The 24,548-nt window shown below is 39.5% G+C and overlaps 1 protein-coding gene across 1 annotated transcript in view; it reads left to right on the plus strand.

Annotated features, from left to right (window-relative positions):
• LOC128597965 (POTE ankyrin domain family member A-like) overlaps nt 1-24,548 on the plus strand; it is a 198,815-nt gene that overhangs the window by 36,989 nt on the left and 137,278 nt on the right. The window contains exons 6-7 of the mRNA XM_053608334.1: nt 21,683-21,761; nt 24,423-24,483. Of these exons, the coding sequence (XP_053464309.1) occupies nt 21,683-21,761; nt 24,423-24,483 (140 nt within the window). The remainder of the gene's footprint in view (nt 1-21,682; nt 21,762-24,422; nt 24,484-24,548) is intronic.

Genomic DNA, 24,548 nt, shown 5'->3' on the forward strand with positions numbered 1-24,548 from the left:
AACCTTTAAAGAAGACTCCTGTAGAGAATTAATGGATTTGACAGAAAGGTAATTTAAAATATGTATGAGTAAGACAATAAAGGGATTGGAAGAGAAAATGGAAAGGCAGAACCAAAAGTCAGACGAGAGATGTGTAGAATATAGAAAAGATTTGGATGAGCTTACAGAAATGAGGGAGACAATCAGGGAATGTAAAAAAGTGGTAGAAAATATCAAAAATAGACTATGGAGAAGAAAGAACATCACAGTTAGAGGATAAAGTATTTGAGTTAACACAGGTAGTAACAGTTAGAAAAGAAGAGAGAGAAAGCAGAGCAGGTGCTTAGAGAACTAGGAGACACCATGAAGCATTCAAAGATACAGATAATAGGAATCCCTGAGGGGGAAGAAGACTTTCCCAAAGGTATGGAAGTCCTACTGGAGACTATTATAAATGAAAACTTACCAAGTTTTACTATGCACACTCCTTTCAGATGGATATCAAACCCCAGGTCATCTCAACTCTAAGAGAACCTCCCCAAGACACATTGTAATGGACCTGTCCAAAGTCAAGATGAAGGAGAAAATTCTGCAGGCAGCTGGGAATAAGGACCAGTTGACCTACAGAGGCAGAACTGTTAGGTTGACAGCAGGCTTTTCAACTGAAACCGGCTAAGCCAGAAAAGCAAGGTCATTCACATTCAACATCCTTAAACAAAATAATTTTCAGCCTAGAATCCTGTATCCTGCCAAACGTAGCTTCAAAATTGATGAAGAAATCAAATCATTCATAGATATACAAGCACTGAGGAAATTCATCACAACAAGATCAGCTTTACAGGAAATACATAGACCTATTCTCAATATTGAACACCACAATGGACCACCACCAAAGTATACGTCTAGAAGCCAAAGGGCAGAATTTAGCTTTCACAATGTTACAAAGGATTAAACTACACAACAAACTACCTCACAATAAGATGAAAAGAATTATGACATTTACGTTCAGTAAGTAAATGTCAATAGATTGAATTCCCCGCTGAAGAGGCACAGGCTGGCTGACTGGATGAAAAAACACAAGCCATATATGCTATCTCCAGGACACAACCTAGCCTTGAAGGACAAATCAAGACTCAGTGTTAAACGATGGAAAGCAGTGCATCAAGCAAATGGAAATCATAGGAAAGGAAGGGTTGCAATCTTATTCTCAGACACAAGTGGATTCAAAGCAACTTTAGTTAAAAAGACAAAGATGGACACTTCAAGCCAATACAAACAGGCAAGAGAAGGAAATTAAAGGCATCCAAATTGGGGCAGAGGAAGTGAAACTCTCCCTCTTTGCTGATGATATGATTTTACACTTAGACAATCCCAAAGACTCAACCACAAGACTCCCGGAAGTCATCAAAAAATAGTAACAAGAGAATCCAAGATGGCAGCCAAGTAACAGCCTCCCTGCAACAGGGCACAGCGAGTCTGGGGAGAGAAGACTACAGGCATCTCTGGCTGGTGGGATCTGCCTATAATCGTCCCTTTGAGGATACAGGGAGTCAGCAAGGGACTTCTGGACCTCAAGAGGAGGACAAAAACAGTGGAAAACTGGCAAGTGGTTGTCTGTGTTCGATCAACCTAATCCTGCTGGCAGCCTTAAGTACAAGCAGCAGTGAGACTGCAAATCGGAAATGCCTTACCTGTGAACTGTTTCGGTGTTTTTGGATTTGGCACTCAGTTCAACTGCCTTTGGGGAGAGCTTGAGCAGGAGTGCAGAGAACTTTGGGCATTGTCTAGGGCCCCAGACTAAGCTGCTGAGCTGGACGAAGCTAATAGTGTTCGGCTGTAGGCCGCAGGGAGCCATTGTGAGAGAACTGCCCTGTCAAGCTCTGCACTCAGGGTCGCAGAGCAAGGATCGGGCAGAAGCTAGTAACCTAGTGACTGAGCAGCCTAAAGGTGGGGACTGAGCTGCCTTACAGCATTAACCCTCAGGGGCAGAGTGAGACCGGTTTTGGCACAATAGAGCCTCGGGCTGTTGCCCTGGGTAGAGTGCTGTGGTGTCACAGCTCCTAGCAACCTCAAACTCCTGGGCTTGGAGCTGCCTGGACCTCCATAAGAGCTGTGCCGTGACCCCCGATGCGCGAGCCGTGCCCACTGGGCCTTTGCATGGCCTGACCAGGAACTGTAGCAGCTGCACAACCCTGTGTCCTCCCTCCCATACCTTCCCTGCCTCCACACCAGCCCGCTCGTCTGGCCAGGGACTCTGGTAGCCACGTGCCCTCTGGAGCCCTCCTTGCCTCTGTGCAGAGCCCTTCTCCTGGCCAGAGACTGCTGGAGCCTTGGGCTCTCTGTGCCAAAGTCACTGGGTGCCAGGCACTCCCAGAACTGTGTGCACCACCTCCTGCCATGTTGCTGGATCCAGGTGTGTCACACTCCAGAGCTGCTTCCACAACCAGAACTCCCTGGCTAGGGCAGCCCCAGAGGAACTACGCAGGGTCACTCCCTACAAAGATCCAGCAACAATAGAGTGATCCCACTGGGGTCTAATCTTGGAGAAACACCTCCCCAACTCTGAAGACGGCCAGAGGTAATGGGGAAAAGCAATCATGAGATGAAATCAACAGAAAAACTCTGACAATATGAATAGTCAGAGTAGATCAACTCCCCCAAGGATCAATGGGGCAGACACAGCACAAGATCCCATGCACAAAAAAATAGCTGAGATGTCAGAAATTGAATTCAGAATCGTGATAGCAAATAAGATCGATTTAGAATTCCAAGAAGTAACCCAAAAGATATCTCAAGAATTCAAGGAATTCAAAGACCAAATGACCAAAGATTTTGACACATTGAGACAAGAAGTTGCAGCCCTCAAAGATCTGAGAAACACAGTAGAATCACTCAGTAACAGAATGGAGCAAGCAGAAGAAAGGATTTCTGACATTGAAGACAAAGCTTTCGAATGCTCCCAAACTCTCAAAGGGGAAGAGAAATGGAGGGCAAAAACAGATCACTCTCTCAGAGAGCTCTGGGATAATTCGAAGAAAACCAATATTCATCTTATGGGGATCCCCAAAAGTGACAATGTGGCTTCACAAGGCAGAGTCTCTTCTCCATGAGATTATGAAGGAGAACTTTCCAGACATGCCAAGAGATTCTGAAATTCAGATAGCAGACAGTTTCAGAACTCCAACACAACTCAACCCAAATAAGACATCCCTCAGACACATCATAATCAATTTCACTAAAGTTAATATGAAGGAGAAATTTCTGAAAACAGCCAGACAAAAGAAAACCATCACCAACAAGGGCAAGAAAATTAGAATAACTGCAGGTCTCTCTTCTGAAACCTTTCAAGCTAGAAGAGGATGGCCATCGACTTTTAATCTCCTAAAACAAAATAACTTTCAACCCAGGATCTTGGGTTGAAGCTGAATTTCATTTATGACGGAGAAATTAAATACTTCAATGATATTCACATGTTGAAGAAATTTGCCATAACTAAACCAGCTCGACCTGTCCTCCATAATGACCAGTGTAATCCTCCACCACAAAAGCAAACCCACCCAGAAAATTTTGATCAAATTCCAACTGTCCACTGGACTCTCGAAAGGCTTATCAATATTCTCAATTAATGTGAATGGTTTAAATTGTCCTCTAAAGAGGCACAGGTTGGCTGACTGGATAGAAAAACTCAAGCCAGATATCTGCTGCATGCAAGAATCGCATCTTACATTAAAAGATAAATATTTACTCTAGGTAAGGTGATGGTCATCTATACTCCAGGTAAATGGAAAGCAGAAAAAAGCAGGCATTGAAATCCTATTCGTAGATGCAATAGGCTTTAAACCAACCAAAATAAGGAAGGATAAGGATGGGCACTTCACATTTGTTAAAGGTAATACTCAATATGATGAGATTTCAATTATTAATATTTATGCACCCAACTAGAACGCACCTCAATTTGTAAGAGTAACTCTAACAGACCTGAGCAACTTGATTTCCTCCAGTTCCATAGTAGTTGGAGATTTTAACACCCCTTTAGCAGTGCTGGATAGATCCGCCAATAAGAAGCTAAGCAAAGAAATTTTAGATTAAAACTTATCCATTCAACACGTGGACTTAACAGACATCTACAGAACATTTCATCCCAACAAATCTGAATACACATTCTTCTCATCAGCACACGGCACATACTCCAAAATTGACCACATCCTAGGCCACAAATCTAACCTCAGCAAATTTTAAAAACTAGAAATTATTCCTTGCATCTTCTCAGATCATCATGGAATAAAAGTTGACCTCAATAACAACAGGAACCTGCATACCCATACAAAAACATGGAAGCAAAACAACCTTATGCTGAAGGATAGATGGGCTATAGACGAGATTAAGAAGGAAATCGCCAAAGTTTTCAAACAAAACAACAATCAAGACACGAATTACCAGAACCTCTGGGATACTGCAAAGGCAGTTAAGAGGGAAATTTATAGCACTGCAAGCCTTCCACAAGAAAAGAGAAAGAGAGGAAGTTAATAACTTAATGGGACATCTCAAGCAACTGGAAAAGGAAGAACACTCCAACCCCAAACCCAGTAGAAGAAAGAAAATAACCGTAATTAGAGCAGAATTAAATGAAATTGAAAACAAAAGAATTATACAACAGATCAATAAATCCAAACTTTGGTTTTTTGAAAAGATCAATAAAATAGATAAACCTTTAGCCAACCTAACCAGGAAAAAAAGAGTAAAATCTCTAATTTCATCAATCAGAAATGGTAACGATGAAATAACAACAGACCCCTCAGAAATCCAAAAAGTCTATAACGAATACTACAAGAAACTCTACTATCAGAAATATGAAAATGTGAAAGAAATTGACCAATACCTGGAAGTACGCCACCTACCAAGACTTAGCCAGAATGAAGTGGAAATGTTGAACAGGCCTATATCAAGTTCTGAAATAGCATCAACTATACAAAATTTCCCTAAAAGGAAAAGCCCGGGACCAGATGGCTTTACGTCAGAATTCAACCAAACCTTTAAAGAAGAACTAGTACCTATATTACTAAACCTCTTCCAAAATATAGAAAAGAAGGAATACTACCCAACACATTCTACAAAACAAACATCCCCTTGATCCCCAAACCAGGGAAAGACTCAACAAGAAAAGAAAATTATAGACCAATATCACTAATGAATATTGATGCTAAAATACTCAATAAGATCCTAACAAACAGAATCCAACAACACATCAAAAAAATTATACACCATGACCAAGAGGGATTTATCTCAGGGTCTCAAGATGGGTTCAATATATGTAAATGTATAAATGTAATTCAACACATAAACAAACTAAAAAATAAGGACCCTATGATTCTTTCAATTGATGCAGAAAAAGCTTTTGATAATATCCAGCATCCCTTCATGATCAGTACACTTAAGAAAATTGGTATACAAGGGACATTTCTCTCTCTCTCTCTTTTTTTTTTTTTGTAGAGACAGAGTATCACCTGATTGCCCTCGGTAGAGTGCCGTGGCATCACACAGCTCACAGCAACCTCCAAATCCTTGGGCTTAGGTGATTCTCTTGACTCAGCCTCCCAAGTAGCTGGGACTACAGGCACCAGCCACAAAGCCTGGCTATTTTTTTGTTGCAGTTTGGCCGGGGCTGGGTTTGAACCCTCCACCCTTGGCATATGGGGCCGGCACCCTACCCGCTGAGCCACAGGCGCTGCCCCAGAAGGGACATTTCTTAAACTAATAGAGCCCATATACAGTAAACCCATAGCCAATATCGTATTGAATGGAGTTAAATTGAAATCATTTCCACTTAGATCAGGAACCAGGCAAGGTTGCCCATTGTCTCCATTGCTCTTTAGCATTGTAATGGAAGTTTTAGCCATGGCAATTAGGGAAGAAAAGGCGATCAAGGGTATCCACATATGCTCCGAAGAGATAGAAGTTTCAGTCTTCGCAGATGATATGATTGTATATCTGGAAAATACTAGGGATTCTACTACAAAACTTTTAGAAGTGATCAAGGAATACAGCATTGTCTCAGGCTACAAAATCAACACCCATAAATCTGTAGCCTTTATATACACCAATAATAACCAAGCTGAAAAAACAGTCAAGGACTCTATTCCTTTCACAGTAGTGCCAAAGAAGATGAAACATTTGGGAGCATACCTAACAAAGGATGTGAAAAATCTCTACAAAGAGAATTATGAAACTTTAAGAAAAGAAATAGCTGAAGATGTTAACAAATGGAAAACTATACCATGCTCATGGCTGGGAAGAATCAACATTGTTAAAATGTCTACACTACCCAAAGCAATATATAATTTTATTATATATGTATATAATTATGCAATTCCTATTAAAGCTCCATTGTCATATTTTAAAGATCTTGAAAAAATAATACTTTATTTTATATGGAATCAGAAAAAACCTCGAATAGCCAAAACATTACTCAGCAATAAAAACACAGCAGGAGGAATCATGCTACCAGACCTGACACTGTACTATAAATCAATAGTGATCAAAACAGCATGGTATTGGCACAAAAACAGAGAAGTAGATGTCTGGAACAGAATAGAGAACCAAGAGATGGATCCAGCTACTTAATGTTATTTGATCTTTGACAAGCCAATTAAAAGCATTCAGTGGGGAAAAGATTCCCTATTTAACAAATGGTGCTGGGTGAACTGGCTGGCAGCCTGTAGAAGATTGAAACTGGACCCATGCCTTTCACCATTCACTAAGATAGACTCTCACTGGATAAAAGATTTAAACTTAAGACATGAAACTATAAAAACACTAGAAGAAAGTGCAGGGAAAACTCTTGAAGGAATCGCCCTGGGTGAATTTTTATGAGGAGGACTCCCCAGGCAATTGAAGCAGTATCACAAATACACTACTGGGACCTGATCAAACTAAAAAGCTTCTGCACAGCCAAGAACATAGTAAGTAAAGCAAGCAGACAGCTCTCACAATGGGAGAAACTCTTTGCAGATTATATCTCTGATAAAGGTCTAATAACCAGAATCCACAGAGAACTCAAACATATTATCAAGAAAAGAACACGTGATCCCATCTCATGTGGGCAAGGGACTTGAAGAGAAACTTCTCTAAAGAACACAGATGCATGACCTACAAACACATGAAAAAAAAATCTCATCATCCTTAATTATCAGAGAAATGCAAATCAAAACTACTTTGAGATATCACCTAACCCCAGTAAGAGTAGCCCACATAACAAAATCCCAAAACCAGAGATGTTGGCATGGATGTGGAGAAAAGGGCACACTTCTACACTGTTGGTAGGAATGCACACTAATACATTCCTTCTGGAAGGATATTTGGAGAATACTTAGAGACCTAAAAATAGACCTGCCATTCGATCCTATCATTCCTTTACTATGTTTATACCCAGAAGACCAAAAAATCCCAATATAACAAAGACGTCTGTACCAGAATGTTTACTGTAGCCCAATTCATAATTGCTAAGTCATGGAAGAAGCCCAAGTGCCCATCGACCCACGAATGGACTAGCAAATTGTGTTACATATGTACCATGGAATATTATGCAGCCTTAAAGAAAGATGGAGACTTTACCTCTTTTATATTTACATGGATGGAGCTGGAACATATTCTTCTAAGCAAAGTATCTCAGGAATGGAAGAAAAAGTATCCAATGTACTCAGCCCTACTATGAAGCTAAATTATAGCTTTCACATGAAGGCTATAACCCAACTATAGCACAAAACTATGAGGAAAGGGCCAAGGAAGGGGAAGGGAGGGGTGAGGTTAGGTTGGAGAGAGGGTAATGGGTGGGGCCACACCTATGGTGCATCTTAGAATGAGTACTGGCAAAACTTACTAAAGGCAGAATACAAATGTCTACATAGAATAACTAAGAAAATGCCATGAAGGCTACATTGAAGAGTTTGATGAGAATATTTCATATTGTATATGAAACCAGCACATTGTACCCCTTGATTGCACTAATGTACACAGCTATGATTTAACAATAAAAAAATACAATAACATATTAAGATATAAAATCAATGTCCAGAAATTAGTAGCCTACAATATCCTTGTAGTATAGCCTAAGTCTGGTAGGCTGATGCCCTTGGCTTTGTTTATATTACTAAGAATTTCCTTGGCTGCAGAGGGTTTTTTCTGATTCCATACAAATTGAAGAATTATTTTTTCGAAGTCTTGGAAAGGTGTAGTACACCTTTTCAGGGTGGAACACAATTATAAGAGAATCCTTATCTAACAAAAGCAACCAATGTAACCTGGTTCTGTGTACCCTCAATGAATCCCCAACAATAAAAAAAAAAATTCTATCCCCAGAAATTTGACAATGTGGAAGAAATGGACCAAAACACACCATCTCCCTAGACTTAACTAGGAAGCAATAGATCTCTTGAAAACAGCAATATCAAGCTCTGAGATCTAAGAAACAAAACAAAAGTTTCCAACAAAAAAAGCCTAGAGCAGATGGCTTCACACAAGAATTCTATCAAACCTTCAAAGGTAAGGTTGTACCTATACTGCAGAACCTATTCTAAAACATTGAGAAGTAAAGAACATCACCCTGATTCCATAACCAGGAAAAGGAGAACTCAGACCAATTTCATGAATGAATGTCGATGCAAAAATACTCAACAAAATCTTAGCCAATACATTTCAGCTGCACGTTTAAGAAAAGTGTACATCACAATCAAGTAGGCTTAATCCCAGTGATGCAAGGCTGGTTTAACATATGCAAATCCATAAATATAATTCATTGTGTCAATAGAAGCAAAAAAAAAAAAAAAGATCATTATGATCCACTCAATAGATGCAGAAAAAGCATTTGATAAAATTCAGCATCCTTTTCTAACAACACTTAAGAAAATAGGTGTAGGTGGCACGTCCATCTATGACAGACATATAGCTAATATACTGAATGGAGTAAAAATGAAAGCTTTTCCACTTTTATAACTGGAAGCAGACAAGGATGTCCCCTATCAACACTACTAGTCAAGATAGTTCTGAATGTTCTAGCCAATGCAGTGAGGCAAGGGAAGGATATAAAGGGCATCCAAATAAGGGAAGAGGAGGCCAAACTCACTGTTTGCAGATGACATGATCTTACACTTACAAAACCCCAGAGACACAATCACAGGAGTCTGGAAGTGATCAAGAAATACACTAATGTCACGAGCGGCACCTGTGGCTCAGTCGGTAAGGCGCTGGCCCCATATACCGAGGGTGGCGGGTTCAAACCCGGCCCTGGCCAAACTGCAACCAAAAAATAGCCGGGCGTTGTGGTGGGCACCTGTAGTCCCAGCTACTTGGGAGGCTGAGGCAAGAGAATCGCTTAAGCCCAGGAGTTGGAGGTTGCTGTGAGCTGTGTGAGGCCACAGCACTCTACCAGGGGCCATAAAGTGAGACTCTGTCTCTACAAAGAAAAAAAAAAAAAAGAAATACAGTAATGTCTCAGGGTATAAAATCAATGTCCACAAATCAGTACTCTTTGTATATGCCAACAACAGCCAAGTTGAGAAGCAAATCAAAGATACAATACCCTTCACAGTAGCTTCAAAGAAAATGAAATACTTAAGAATATACCTAACAAAAGTAGTGACGGATCTTTATAAAGATAATTATGAAACCCTAAGAAAAGAAATAGAAGATGTTAACAAATGGAAGAACATACCATGCTCTTGGCTGGGAAGAATCAATATTGTTAAAATGTCTGTTCTACCCAAAGTAATCTACAGATTCAATGCAATCTCCATTAAAATACCAATATCATACTTTGAAGACCTGGAAAGAATAGTACCTCATTTTGTACGTAACCAGAAAATAACCCATAGAGCCACGGCAATTCCTAGTAATAAAACAAAGCTGGAGGCATCACTCTACCAGACTTTAGGTTATATTACAAGTCCATGGCGATCAAAACAGCATGGTATTGGCAGAACAATAGAGATGATGGAGTGGGATGGCTGAAGAGTTCATCATATTTCTTAGACTCATACAACTTAAAACTCATGAATTGCTTATTCCTGGAGTTTTCCAATTAGTATTTTGGATTATGGTTTACCATAGGTAACTGAAGCCCAGAAATCAAAATAATGGATGTAATATTGTGAAAAATATGTATGTTTGGTCTTGATCCTATTTCTTGGCATACAATTTCTAAAATTCTTAGAATCTCCAGAGTGATATCTTTTTGTATGCTAATGATTGGTGGCTGACAACCTTTAAGCTTCAGTATGGGGGCTGGTCACCAGAAAGGCCAAGGCAGGATTTGAGGTGAAGGGCTTCCAGCCCTACCCCCCAATCTCCTGAAAGACAGAGGAGCTGAAGGTGAAATTGATCACCAATGGCCAGCACTTTAATCCATTGTGCCTATGTAAGTAAGGAAGCTTTCATAAAACCCCGAAAGAACTAGGTTTGAAGAGCTTGAAGATAGCTGAACATGTGGAAGTTCCTGGAGGATGGCAGACCCTGGGAGGACCCTGGGGACCCCACCCTCCCTAGGTACCCCCCTCCACACCACGTGAATCTCGTGTGTATCCTTTGTAATATCCTTTCTAATATGCTGGTAAACGTGTTTCCCTGAGAACTGTGAGCTGCTCTAGAAACTTAATTGCATCAAAAGGGGGCTTGTGGGAATCCCAACTTGAAGTCAGTTGGTCAGAAGTTCTGGAGGCCCAGACTTGCCACTTCTGTGGATGAGGAGTCTTGGGGACTCAGCCCTCAACCTGTGGGGTCTGATGATATCTCCAGGTAGATGGTGTTAGTATTGAATTACAGGGAATCCTTGTGTCCACTGCAAGTTGATTCTTGCTTATTGGGGGAGGAGAACCTTCATACATTTGGTCACACAAGTCTTCTGTGTTATAGTTGGTGTTGTGGTATGAGAGCAGAAGAAGAACATATTGAGGGTATTTTTTCCCACACATATAGCAGATGGGGGTATATGAATGCTCTGTTCTGTCTGCTTCCAGTCCATTGGACCAGAAATTTGACACTGTTTGTCCACTTAGCATAGTGATTTTGCTAATTACATCATTTCTGTCAGTCTGTAGCATTCAGTTAGGGTTAGGATTATTATCATTATTGAACACAGCAGTTCACCTGTGGGCATCAAATTTTGATAAATCCTAGTCTTGGATTTGATAAATACAAAAGGAGAAGGAAGAGTTCCTAATGGATTAGTTGCCTAACAATAGTTTAGGCATAGTTTCCGGTAGGGTCCTAAAGAAATGCTTTGTAACAAAGTATCAGAGCATTAAAAAAAAAGGGGGTCTAAGCAGCATACACAAAAGTGTGTGTGCATTTTTTTTTTATAGTGAAAATGGAATCTTGCTATGTTGCCCATGCTGAACTCCTGAGCTCCTGAAGCACTCCTCCAACCTCACCTCCCAAGTAACAGGGATTATAAATTACATGCAACTGTCTTCTCTTCTGCTATTAATAATTTACATTTTTCCGTTGTTGATTTAAACTATTTTATTTTTTCTTTAGTAGAAGATGATAATGGTAGGCGTTCTGAAGACTCTTTCAGCAGGTAGGATTTTACAAAATTATATTTGGAATTTATATGGAATACATATAAAGTGGAATACAGAAAAGGAAACTAATATTTGTTGAGTTTCTATTCTAGGCTATGCATCGTATTGTGTGCATCATCTCATATAGTCATCACAACAGTATTGTAAGGTTATGTAACTGTGCTGTTGTATCCTACTTTTTACTAATTAGGCAACTGTAGTTGAGAGAGGTTGATTAAGTGGCACATAATCTCATAGTTAACAAATAGCTGACCCATAGTTTTGACTGTCAGCCTATTTGGCTCCCAGGTTCCTTCTCTAGCCTCTCAGAATAGATTGATACAGACCTGTGCAGCCTGGGGATGAAGATAACCAGTCCAAATCAGATCAATTCAGAAAGTCAAATTTAGTTGCATTAGCTCTCATTGTAAGTTTTATTTTATAGTCTAAGAGTTTATCCTAATATATTTGACAGTGTCAGTGGTAACGACTACCTTGTGTTGTATCATCAAGTATTTTATGCCAGATACCATTTAGCTTTGGCTATAGGACCATAGGTTTTGCATAAACAAGATCAGGCAAGCACCTGAAAGGAGTTATTTTTTCTAAGTGAAGGATGTTTATGTATAGATCATTTTGTGTTAATTATACTTAGCATCTATTTAGAGGCAATTTTTAATTGATTTCTCTACTTACTGACTTTCTGGTTTGACTTACCCTTTAGGCTAGTATTCCTGCCTAGTTCTGTGAAGTTGTTGTTGTGATTTTTCCTACAGCCTTTTTTTCTTCTATGACTTATCTAAAATTTTGGTGGTTTTTTTTTTTTTTAAACTTTCTTGTTTTCTTTCTTTCTTTTTTTTTTGTATTATTTCTTTTTTTATTTCTTCCAGGTATTTCTCCTTTTTCCATTAATAGAATCAAAACCACACAGAATTTCAGGATTTTAGGGCATCTTAGAGGCTAATAAAAATACCCTCTAGTACTTCAACATTTGAAGGTTGAACTTATAACATACTGGTCAAGTGGTTGTTCAGATGGAGAAACTGAAACACGAAAAGATTAAAGTGACTTATTTGGATATAGTAAGTGGCAAGAATGAGATTTGAACTCAGGTTTCTTAATTCAAAGCCCAGTTCTCTTCCTTCTTTATCATCCTGTAAGTGAGTGTTTTAATAACAGAAAGGGGTAGTGGATCTAGTGAACCTAATGGAATAGGATAAGAGTGGAATTTACTGATGAACCCAATGGTAGTAGATAAGAATTTAAGAGAAGGGCAGGTCTGACGAGAAACAACATCATTTTGGATAGGGATAAGGATAAAAATATTGAGGTTTATGACAAATTTAATAAAGATAAACCATGGGAATGAAGGACATAAGATGTCAAGAGTAATCTAAACGTGTATTAAAATAGGGGGTTTAAGGTAGTCCTGAACAGGGTGCTGCTTTTATTTTTGTTTATTTTATTGGAGGAACTGACAAACTTGAAGGCTTCTATTGAAAGATGTTCAAAGAATGTTAACTAATAGGAAGAGTCTCTCTACAGCAGATAGGAATGTGGTATCATCTACTTCTACCCTAGTTTATAGAGGGGTGGCTTAGAGCCCGTCAAATACTTGGGGGCTGAAGGTTGCTGAACCATACAGATCTGTGCCCCAGGGTAGGTGTCCCCTTTCCCCTGCCTCTTTTCCTAATTTGCTCATGCCCTTCCCCTGTACCCTGTAGTATAAGGCTTGGGTAGGATTGGCTGGCAAATCAGTCATGGAGCTGCAGTTGGGAAGCTGGTAACATACCTGTGCTGGGGGCAGATAACTGAGACACATTTAGCTTGTTCTCAGAATGGGAAAATAATTCTTACTCTCCGTCATTTGAGCCCGTGTTTTCAAGAATCTGCTCATAGGCTGAAGATTGTAGGTTGTAGGCTATTCAAAGAAGTTTAAAGATTATAGGTTGTAGGCTGTTATCAAGGCCTGCAGCAGAAGGATCTGCAAATGGGAGTCCACAGAGAGGAAGATATTTAGATAGTACTTAGAGGTACAACTACCAAGACTGTTTTTTCAGCAGTCTCTCTCTTTGGTTGTTTTAAGTGCCCATGAAGGTTCTTAAGGATTTCCTACTTTATGTGTACCTAAACAGAATTGGATTTTATAATTTTGAATGTTTTATAGTCTTTTGGGGAAGAATATTTCCAATAACAAAATATGCTATTGTTCTTTGACTTTTTGTATCTTTGACTTTTTGTTTTTTTTTTTTTAATTTTTTTATTAAATCATAACTGTATACATTGATATGATTATGGGGCATTATACACTCACTTCATAAACCATTTGACACATTTTTATCACAGTGGTTAACATAGCCTTTCCGGCGTTATCTCAGTTACTGTGCCAAAACATTTACATTCTACATTTACCAAGTTTCACAAATACCCCTGTAATATGCACCACAGGTGTGATCCCACCGATTCCCCTCCCTCTACCCACCCACCCCCTTTCCCACTTCCCCCTATTGTTAAGTTGTAGCTGGGTTATAGCTTTCATGTGAGAGCCCCAAATTAGTTTCATAGTAGGGCTGTGTACATTGGGTATTTTTTCTTCCATTCTTGGGATACTTTACTAAGAAGAATATGTTCCAGCTCCATCCATGTAAACATGAAAGAGGTAAAGTCTCCATCTTTCTTTAAGGCTGCATAGTATTCCATGGTATACATATACCACAATTTATTAATCCATTCGTGGATCGATGGGCACTTGGGCTTTTTCCATGACTTAGCTATTATGAATTGGGCTGCAATAAACATTCTGGTACAAATATCTTTGTTATGTTGTGATTTTTGGTCTTCTGGGTATATGCCCAGCAGAGGAATTACAGGATTGAACGGCAGATCTATTTTTAGATCTCTGAGTGTTCTCCATATATCTTTCCAAAAGGAATGTATTAATTTGCATTCCCACCAGCAGTGCAAAAGTGTTCCCTTTTCTCCGCATCCACGCCAACATCTCTGGTCTTGAGATTTTGTGATATAGGCTAGTCTCATTGGAGTTAGATGATATCTCAAAGTAGTTTTGATTTGCATTTCTCTGATGATTAAAGATGATGAGCATTTTTTCATATGTCTGAAGGCCGTGCGCCTGTCTTCTTCAGAGAAGTTTCTCTTCAAATCCCTTGCCCAGCCTGCGATGGGATCCCTTGTTTTTTTCTTGCTGATGCGTTTGAGTTCTCTGTGGATTCTGGTTATTAAACCTTTGTCAGAGTTATACCCTGCAAATATCTTCTCCCATTCTGAGGGCTGTCTGCTTGCTCTGCTTACTGTGTTCTTAGCTGTGCAGAAGCTTTTTAGTTTGATCAAGTCCCAGTAGTGTATTTTTGAAGCTGCTTCAATTGCCCGGGGGGTTCTCCTCATGAAATACTCACCCAGACCAATTTCTTCAAGGGTTTTCCCTGCATTCTCCTCTAGTATTTTTATAGTTTCATGTCTTAAGTTTAAATCTTTAATCCAATGAGAGTCTATCTTAGTTAATGGTGAAAGGTGTGGGTCCAATTTCAGTCTTCTGCAGGTTGCCAGCCAGTTCACCCAGCACCATTTGTTAAATAGGGAATCTTTTCCCCACTGAATGTTTTTAATTGGCTTGTCAAAAATCAAATAGCGGTAAGTAGCTGGATTCATCTCTTGGTTCTCTATTCTATTCCAGATATCTACTTCTCTGTTTTTGTGCCAATACCATGCTGTTTTGATCACTATCGATTTGTAGTAAAGTCTGAGGTCTGGTAGTGTGATTCCTCCTGTTTTGTTTTTATTTCTGAGTAATGTCTTGGCTATTCGAGGTTTTTCTGATTCCATATAAAACGAAGTAATGTTTTTTCAAGATCTTTAAAATATGACAGTGGAGCTGTAATAGGGAGTGCGTTGAAATTATATATTGCTTTGGGTAGTATGGACATTTTGATAATGTTGATTCTTCCTAGCCATGAGCATGGTATGTTTTTCCATTTGTTAACATTTTCAGCTATTTCTTTTCTTAGAGTTTCATAGTTCTCTTTATAGAGATCTTTCACGTCTTTTGTTAGGTAAATTCCCAAATATTTCATCTTCTTTGGCACTACTGTGAATGGGATAGAGTCCTTAACTGTTTTTTCAATTTGACTGTTGTTGGTGTATATAAAGGCTACCGATTTATGAATGTTGATTTTGTAACCTGAGACGCTGCTGTATTCCTTGATCACTTCTAGGAGTTTTGTAGTAGAGTCCCTAGTGTTTTCCAGATACACAATCATATCATCTGCGAAGAGCGAGAGTTTGATCTCTTCTGACCCTATATGGATACCCTTGATCGCCTTTTCTTCCCTAATTGCGGTGGCTAAAACTTCCATTACAATGTTGAAAAGCAATGGAGACAATGGGCAGCCTTGTCTGGTTCCTGATCTGAGTGGAAATGATTCCAATTTAACTCCATTCAATATGATATTGGCTGTGGGTTTGCTGTAGATAGCCTCTATCAGTTTAAGAAAAGTCCCTTCTAGACCAATTTTCTTGAGTGTTCTGATCATGAAGGGATGCTGGATATTATCAAAAGCTTTTTCTGCATCAATTGAGAGAATCATATGGTCTTTGTTTTTTAATTTGTTTATGTGCTGAATTACATTTATAGATTTACGTATATTGAACCAGCCTTGAGACCCTGGGATAAAACCAACTTGGTCATGATGTATAATTTGTTTGATGTGTTGCTGGATTCTGTTTGTTAGGATCTTGTTGAATATTTTTGCATCTATATTCATTAGTGATATTGGTCTATAATTTTCTTTTCTTGTTGGGTCTTTTCCTGGTTTGGGGATCAGGGTGATATTTGCTTCATAGAACGTGTTGGGTAGTCTTCCTTCTTTTTCTACATTTTGGAACAGGTTGAGTAATATAGGTACTAGTTCCTCTTTAAAGGTTTGGTAGAATTCTGACGTGAAACCATCTGGTCCCGGGCTTTTCTTTTTAGGGAGGTTTTGTATAGTTGATGCTATTTCTGAACTTGATATGGGTCTGTTCAACATTTCCACTTGATTCTGGTTAAGTCTTGGAAGGTGGCGTGCTTCCAAGTATCAGTCTATTTCCTTCAGATTTTCATATTTCTGAGAATAAAGTTTCTTGTAATATTCATTAAGGAGTTTTTGGATTTCTGATGAGTCTGTGGTTATTTCGTCTTTGTTGTTTCTGATTGATGATATTAGAGATTTTACTCTTTTTTTCCTGATTAGGTTGGCCAGAGGTTTGTCTATTTTATTCACCTTTTCAAAAAACCAGCTTTTTGATTTATTGATCTGTTGTATTATTCTTTTGTTTTCAATTTCATTTAATTCTGCTCTAATTTTGGTTATTTCTTTTCTTCTACTGGGTTTGGGGTTGGAATGTTCTTCCTTTTCCAGTTGCGTGAGATGTCCCAATAAGTTGTTAACTTCCTCTCTTTCCGTTCTCTTGAGGAAGGCTTGCAGTGCTATAAATTTCCCTCTTAGAACTGCCTTTGCAGTGTCCCAGAGGTTCTGATAGCTTGTGTCTTCATTGTCATTTTGTTCCAAAAAATTGGTGATTTCTTTCTTAATCTCATCTCTGACCCAGCTATCATTCAGCATAAGGTTATTTAACTTCCATGTTTTTGTATGGGTATGCAGATTCCTGTTGTTACTCAATTCAAGTTTTATTCCATGATGGTCCGAGAAGATGCATGGAATAATTTCTATTCCTTTAAATTTACTGAGGTTAGACTTGTGACCTAAATGTGATCAATTTTGGAGTAAGTTCCGTGGGCTGATGAGAAGTATGTGTATTCAGTTTTGTTGGGATGAAATGTTCTGTAGATGTCTGCTAAATCTAAATATTGGATGGTTAGGTTTAAATCTAAGATTTCTTTGCTCAGCTTCTTTCTGGAGGATCGATCCAACACTGCCAAGGGAGTGTTGAAATCTCCAACGATTATGGAGCTGGAGGAAATCAAGTTACTCATGTCTGTTAGAGTTTCTCTTATAAATTGAGGTGCATTCTGGTTGGGTGCATAGATATTAATAATTGAGATCTCGTCATATTGAGTATTACCCTTAACAAATATGAAGTGACCATTCTTGTCCTTCCTTACTTTTGATGGTTTAAAGCCTACTGTATCTGCAAATAAAATTGCAACACCTGCTTTTTTCTGATTACCATTTGCCTGAAATATGGATGACCATCCTTTCACCCTGAGTCTGTATTTGTCTTTTAAGTTGAGATGTGACTCTTGTATGCAACAAATATCTGGCTTGAGTTTTTGTATCCAGTCAGCTAACCTATGCCTCTTTAGAGGACAGTTTAAGCCATTCACATTGATGGAGAGTATTGATAAGTCTGGTGGAATTTTGGGTATCGAGTTTTTCAAAGGTCCAGTGGACATTTTTAATCCTTTCGCCAGTGTGGAAGTTGGAGTTTGATCCGAAGTTTCTGAGTGAGTTTACTTTTGTGGTATAGGATTGGGTTGGTCATTGTGGAGGATAGGTCTGAGAACATCCTGAAGAGCTGGTTTACTTATGGCAAATTTTTTCAACATATGAATGTCATTGAAGTATTTAATTTCTCCATCATAGATGAAACTCAGTTTAGCTGGATACAAGATCCTGGGTTGAAAGTTTTTTTGCTTTAGGAGATTAAAAGTTGATGACCAGCCTCTTCTTGCTTGAAAAGTTTCAGCAGAGAGATCTGCAGTTATTCTAATATTCTTACCTTTGTACGTTATAGTTTTCTTTCGCCGGGCTGCTTTGAGAATCTTCTCTTTCATGTTAACTTTAGTGAAGCTAATTATGATATGTCTGGGAGATGGCTTATTGGGGTTGAATCGTGCTGGGGTTCTGAAGCTGTCTGCTATCTGAATTTCAGATTCTCTAGGCATGTCTGGAATATTTTCTTTCATAATTTCATGTAGAAGGGCCTCTGTGCCCTTGGCTGCCACTTCATCAGTCTCCGTAATTCCTATAACCCTTATGTTATTTTTTTTTCGAATTATCTGAGAGCTCTCTGAGTGAGTGATCCGTTTTTGCTCTCCATTTCTCTTCCTCTTTGAGAGATTGGGAGCGTTCGAAGACTTTATCTTCAATGTCAGAAATCCTTTCTTCTGCTTGCTCCATTCTGTTACTGAGGGATTCTACTGTATTTTTCATATCTTTGAGGGCTGTAAGTTCTTGTTTCAGTGTGTCTAAGTCTTTGGTGGTTTTGTCTTTAAATTCGTTAAATTCTTGAGACAGTTTTTGAATTTCTCCTCGAATTCCTAATTCCATTTTATTAATCTTGTCTGCAAACCAAATTCTGAATTCGACTTCTGACATCTCAGCCAGTTGTTTATGAATGGGATCTTCAATCACATCTGCCGTATCTTTTCTTGGGGGGGTTGATCTATTGTGGTTATTCATGTTACCAGAGTTTTTCCGCTGATTCCGCCCCATGGTTTACTCCCTTTGGTTTTTCCCCTGGGGTTTTATCAACGCCCGTACAGTGTTGTGGCCTGAGAAACTGGGGCCCTGTCTGGTGTGGTGGAGCAAAGTGGTTCTGTCTTGTTTTCAGCTGGTTTCTGTTCGATCCTATTGCAACTTCTACTCTGGCTTGAAGTCTCAGCTGTGTGGAAAAATCAGCAATTAAGTCACCCCGCCTGCCCACCTCTGGCCCCAGTTGGAAAAGGAGAATCAAACCTTCCTACAATCGCACACCCAGGGCACCACCTGAAAAGTCCTCAGTCTATTAGCCCAGTTCAAAAGGTCCGAATCAACTGTCTCAATCGGCACTTGTCTCAGGTGGAAGGGTTCAAGAGGTCTCTGGGAACTGGATCACAGGGGCCTGGTGACTCCTCTGAGACAGCTCACCCCAGTGCAGCGTGGAGTCAGGAGGAGCCACCCCGCAAACAGAGCAGTCTGGGAAGGTTGACGTCTCCTTCCCCACTTTGCCCCTCCGTCGGATCCAGTCACTGGTATCTCTGCAGATGGCTAACCCAGTTGCCTGCAGTGAACAGACACTCCAGGAGTTTGCACCTGCCTGAATCGCAAGGAAGTCTGCCAGGCCCCCGCAGACTGCCGCTATCTAGCAGGAGGAGATGGGGCCTGACATCTTTGAGTGTTTGATGCAGGTGATGGGAAGGAGGTGTTCACTCAGGCTTAGCCCCGTCCCTGATGGATGCTGCTAACAGAACAGAACAGAACAGACAACTTTGTGAGGTTCTGTCTCTGTTCCTGTCGTCGCCTACAGGAGACGGGCTGTTTTGAGTTCAAACGTCTTTGCTGCTGGAGAATTGCGTCTGAACACCTCTCTGGGTGGCCCCGCCCTGGAGGCTTCCGGGTTTGTGAGCCGTGTCACCGGTGGCCTCCTCTGGTTGCCCAGGGAGACAGGGGGTGTGGCCTCAGAATATCCAGAAGTGAGCGTTCTGCCGTTAAAGAAAAAAACAGCTGTTGATCTACCTCCAGGGAACTGCTGCTCTGGTGTGGGCACTCAGGCGACCCTTTTCTCCTCTGTCCCGCGCCCCAGAGTCAGCACTGAGCGGCCGCAGTTTGTGCTGGGTCCACACCCCTTAAGAGATCCCCCAAGAATCAGAACTCTTGGGGGATGGGCCCCCAGACCCGGATTGGGAGTGGGGCGGGGGGAAGCTAGAGTTTCATTCAGTTTCACGCAATACTACGGTCCGGGGAGGGCTCCTGCACTGCACCGCAGGGAAGTGCCGCCAAGGCTTGATTTCCCCTCAGCGGAGTGCCCTCTCCTCGCTCACGTGTCCCAGAGTCAGCGCTGACCTGACGCAGCTCAGGCACTGTGCACTCCCCTCGAGAAATCACCCAAGGAGCCGAACTCCTGGGGGATAGGCCCTCAGACCCCGAGTGAGAGTAGGGGTTCTCAGCTCTCAGCGGGGAGGCCAGAGTCTGATTCAGTCTTGGGCCCCCTATGCCCGGGGAGGGTTGGTGCACTGCACCGCAGGGAAGTGCCGCGAGGCATGACTCCCCCTCAGCCCGGTGCCCTCTCCTCACTCGGTGCGCCTCAGAGTCAATGCTGACCAGTTGCAACTCGGGGACTGTCCACTCCCCTTGAGAAATCACCCAAGGATCCGAAGTTCTGGGGGACAGGCCTCCAGACCTCAGTGGGCGGGAGGGGAGCGCCAGGGATTCAGGGTTGCCGGCAAAGGATTCCCAAAGTTTTATTCAGCCCTATGTCCGGCAGGAGAACGCCACGGCACCCCAGTAGGGGAGGTAGGTCCAGTTTTTAGAAGGTCTCTCCCGTGGAGTGTAGTGGGAGGGGCTTTACTTTCTGCCCGCTTGTTCAATTGTGGGGGTCTTGAGCCCGTCTCATGGGGGAGGGGGACTCCCGTCCGCTTGGTGGTGGATTTTGTACCTTTTGTTTGCGTCCTTGTGATCACAACTTGCCTCAGCGGTGTTGATGTGCGTTCTTCAGCCTTCTCTCTTGGTGATGCTCAAGTCCACCAGGATACTTACTAAATTCCTGTCCCTTAACTCTCCTTCTGGACCGGAGCCTTTGTTGAAAGCTGGCTTCAGTCCGCCATCTTGTCTCCCCTCCCTGACTTTTTGTATCTTTGACTTTTTGTATCTTTAGTTTCAAACATTTCAGAGGTCTTCCTGCACTGTTTCAGAGTAAAGCAATGGAGCCTTCTTAAGTGGTTTCTGTGCTGAAGAAAAAGGATTGCCATATTTGAGTGAAATGGAGATAGACAACAGAGAAAAAACAGTGTACCTTTCAACTTTCTCTGAGGTTATCAGGCTATTTCCAGTTCAAATAACAAAATTATGTCAGCCATCAATTGGCTTTCCAGTTCAGCCATCAGGACAGACAATTTATGTAGACAAATTGTTCTCAGGCAGGCTCTCCCAGTGTATCAGCTGCCACTGTTTGTGGTGGAACTATGGGTGAGTCTTCATTGAATATTTCCCTGGTGAGGAAAAGTGGAGGCAGAAATAGGTAATGAAAATAATTTTTCAAATCAGAGACCATATTTTAATTATATCAGGAAACATTTAACATGCAGCTAGCTGACTATTCCCTGGATTTTGTTTTTGTTGTTTGGAGGGAGTACCTGGATATAAACCAGAACATTCTTTTTTTTAAAGAAATGAACTCATTTTTTGTTGTGTATCTTTTCTCTAACATATTTTCAGCCAACTGGATGTTGATGTACTGAGTCTTGAGTCATGGCACACATCAGATGATGAAGATGTCTTTGGTTCTGATACCCAGGTAAAGCAGTCTCTTGTGAAATTGTTTGTGCTGAATCTAGTTTTGTATAGTATTAACTCATAAAAGTTACCAGTGGTTAGTGATTGAAAAATACTTTGAGGGAGTGGGGGACTGAAAATAATGGACTGGAAAATACACAGTGATAGGTAAATTATATTAGCAAAAGCTTTTGCACAATACAGGAAATATGAAATTTGGTCAAGGTTTATTTAGAAAAGTATTTCTGTTGATACTTTTAAATCCTACTAATGTGACTTTTATAATACATCTAAATGCTTGATGGATGCAATTGCTTATTATAGTAATCATGGGATTTCTCAGGGCTTTTTAGGTTCCCAAATATATAGCACATAGCATATAATTTCTTTGTTCCTCTTGGACACTTTTTATATCATATAGTTTTTAAGAGAGTCTTTTCTCTATTTCTATTCTTGGTTCTATAATTAAACTAAAACAATTTTAGAAATTGTGGAAATTTAGCTAGGCATGGTGACACATCCAGCTACTTGGGAGAGGAGACTAAGGAGAGAATTGCTTGAGCCCAGGATTTCAAGACCAGGCTTGGCAGCATAGTGAGACTCCATCTCAATAAAAGCAACAACAACAAAAAAATTGTGGACTTTTAGAAATTTAAGCAAAGGCATTCCCATGTGTTTTCTAAGTCATTCCATTAAGTATATTCAAAATTCCTCATCTAATTGAATAACTATTTTAGAAGCAGAGACTAGATGAGATTTTAATTTCATAAGTTTTTGCATTATAATTTTTAAAAATGTGGAATCCTTGTATAATTACACTTCAAATTTTAGAAATTTTTATATTTAGTCATTTAAATAATCATTTTGAAGTTTCTGCACTGCTATGAGCTACCAAAGGTTAAGAAATACAGTTGTGCGTATCCTGGAGTAACTGACATAAAGTCTTGCATGCAAGTATGTTAATGTTTTTTTAATGTGAACAAACAGGCAATGGATTTCTCTGTAACAGAATGTTTCAAGCAATAATATGTTTAATAATTAAATATATTCCAATTCAAAATGTGGCTTAAATTTATATTCCCTTTTAATGCTTACGACATATGAGTTCATGGGAGGTATATAAAAAATATGTCTTAAATAAGAAAAAAATAAATTAGAAATATGTCAGCAGGAAGGAGGGTTACAGTATATTTTATACTATCTTCCAACTGGAAGTTTAGATTAGGATTTTAGATAAAACTTCTTAAACTCTGTTTAGCTCCAACCCCACATTCTATTAAATCTATTTTTTTCAAGCCATACATTACTCTTTCAAATCCTGATTACCAGTTCTTTCTCTAAGTGAGAAGTTGATGCAATATTCCCCTATTTTTCTCTTTCTGTAATAGTAATGTTATAGCTTTCAGGTAGTGGTAGGTAGATGACCATATTTAACTAATTGAACATCTTATTTTATAGTAATAAAATTGAACTCTTTATTACAGAAGAACTAATTTTGGAATAAATACTAATCAGTGTCAGGGATATTTCCTGAAAAGCCTCTGTTCTATTTATATTATTTCTCCATGTACCTTATTGTATTGAACATTTTTCCTTTTCTTCCTTGGGTTAAAGTCATACTTGATTGTCCAAGTCTCTCTTTTTTTGTTTGTTTCTCCCTCCTTCTCTACCTTTTGAAAATGACTTACCTCAGATTGCTTTTTTTTTTTTTTTTTTGCAGAACACGTTTCTTCAGTATCTTTTCTTTCAGTCCACCTCAGTCTCCATTGTCAGCATATCTTTACCAGTTAGGGATTTCTCTTTAATACCTATGTGCAGTGTCCACTCTTCAGTTATTAGCCCCATTAAGTTTATTCTTGGTTTTCTTTTGGAAGAAGCTGAATTTATGCAATCATTTGTATTTAGATTTTTGACAAACAGAATAGAAGAAACTTGCTCTGTTTGCAATGTCAAGCCATTTAAATAAGGTACTGCTTAGAACTAACCTATTGCATGTTCTTCTGTAAGAGGTTATTCCTACAAATGTAAGTTTGGACAAAATCATTCTAGAAAAAATGCTGCAAGCTCATTGCTAGATATCACTGTCACCCTTCTAGGATGAGTTCATGAACTTAATTTTCAGATTGTGTACTACAACAGCCCTAATGGCCATTCTAGAGAAGGAGTTCTAAAATTATTTTGAAGGGTGGAGTAGGCACTGGCATTAGTGCATAGCTGCCCAAGGTGCTTCAAATGTGACCATAGTGATATTCAGCAAAGAGGTATTTAGCACTTTTTGTAGGATGAGTTCACAAACTTAATTTTCTAATTGATATAAATCATGTAAACACATTTTAAAATACAAACACATAATTAATTTAAATTTCTTCATGTTAGCTTTTTCAATAATACTCTAAATTATCAAGAAATACATTTTTCTTCTGTGTTATGATTTGGTTGAGAAAATAATCTAAGGGATATCATAGCACTTATATAATAATCAACTGGGTTGAAGTGAATAACATTTTGAGTATATCTGCATTTTTCTCATAATCCTCATCCCATGAGAAAATGTAGGTTAATAAATGTTAGAATCAAGTGATTATAAAAATATGCTCTTTGTGTTATATCACATGGTAATGGTGAATATTATAATTATTTAATTTGACATTTGTTATTCTTAAAGCTGTAATTTTTTTTCTAGGATGTCCCCAAACTAAACTTAAAAGAGCTATACGATGCTTTTCTGAAATCCAGGAAAAATTGTAAGCATTTAAAGATTGCCTATTCATATGTTATTCATTGAACCTTGTTTGAGGACAGGAATTCT

Source organism: Nycticebus coucang, chromosome 2, assembly GCF_027406575.1.
Source record: "Nycticebus coucang isolate mNycCou1 chromosome 2, mNycCou1.pri, whole genome shotgun sequence".
Lineage (NCBI taxonomy): Eukaryota > Metazoa > Chordata > Mammalia > Primates > Lorisidae > Nycticebus > Nycticebus coucang.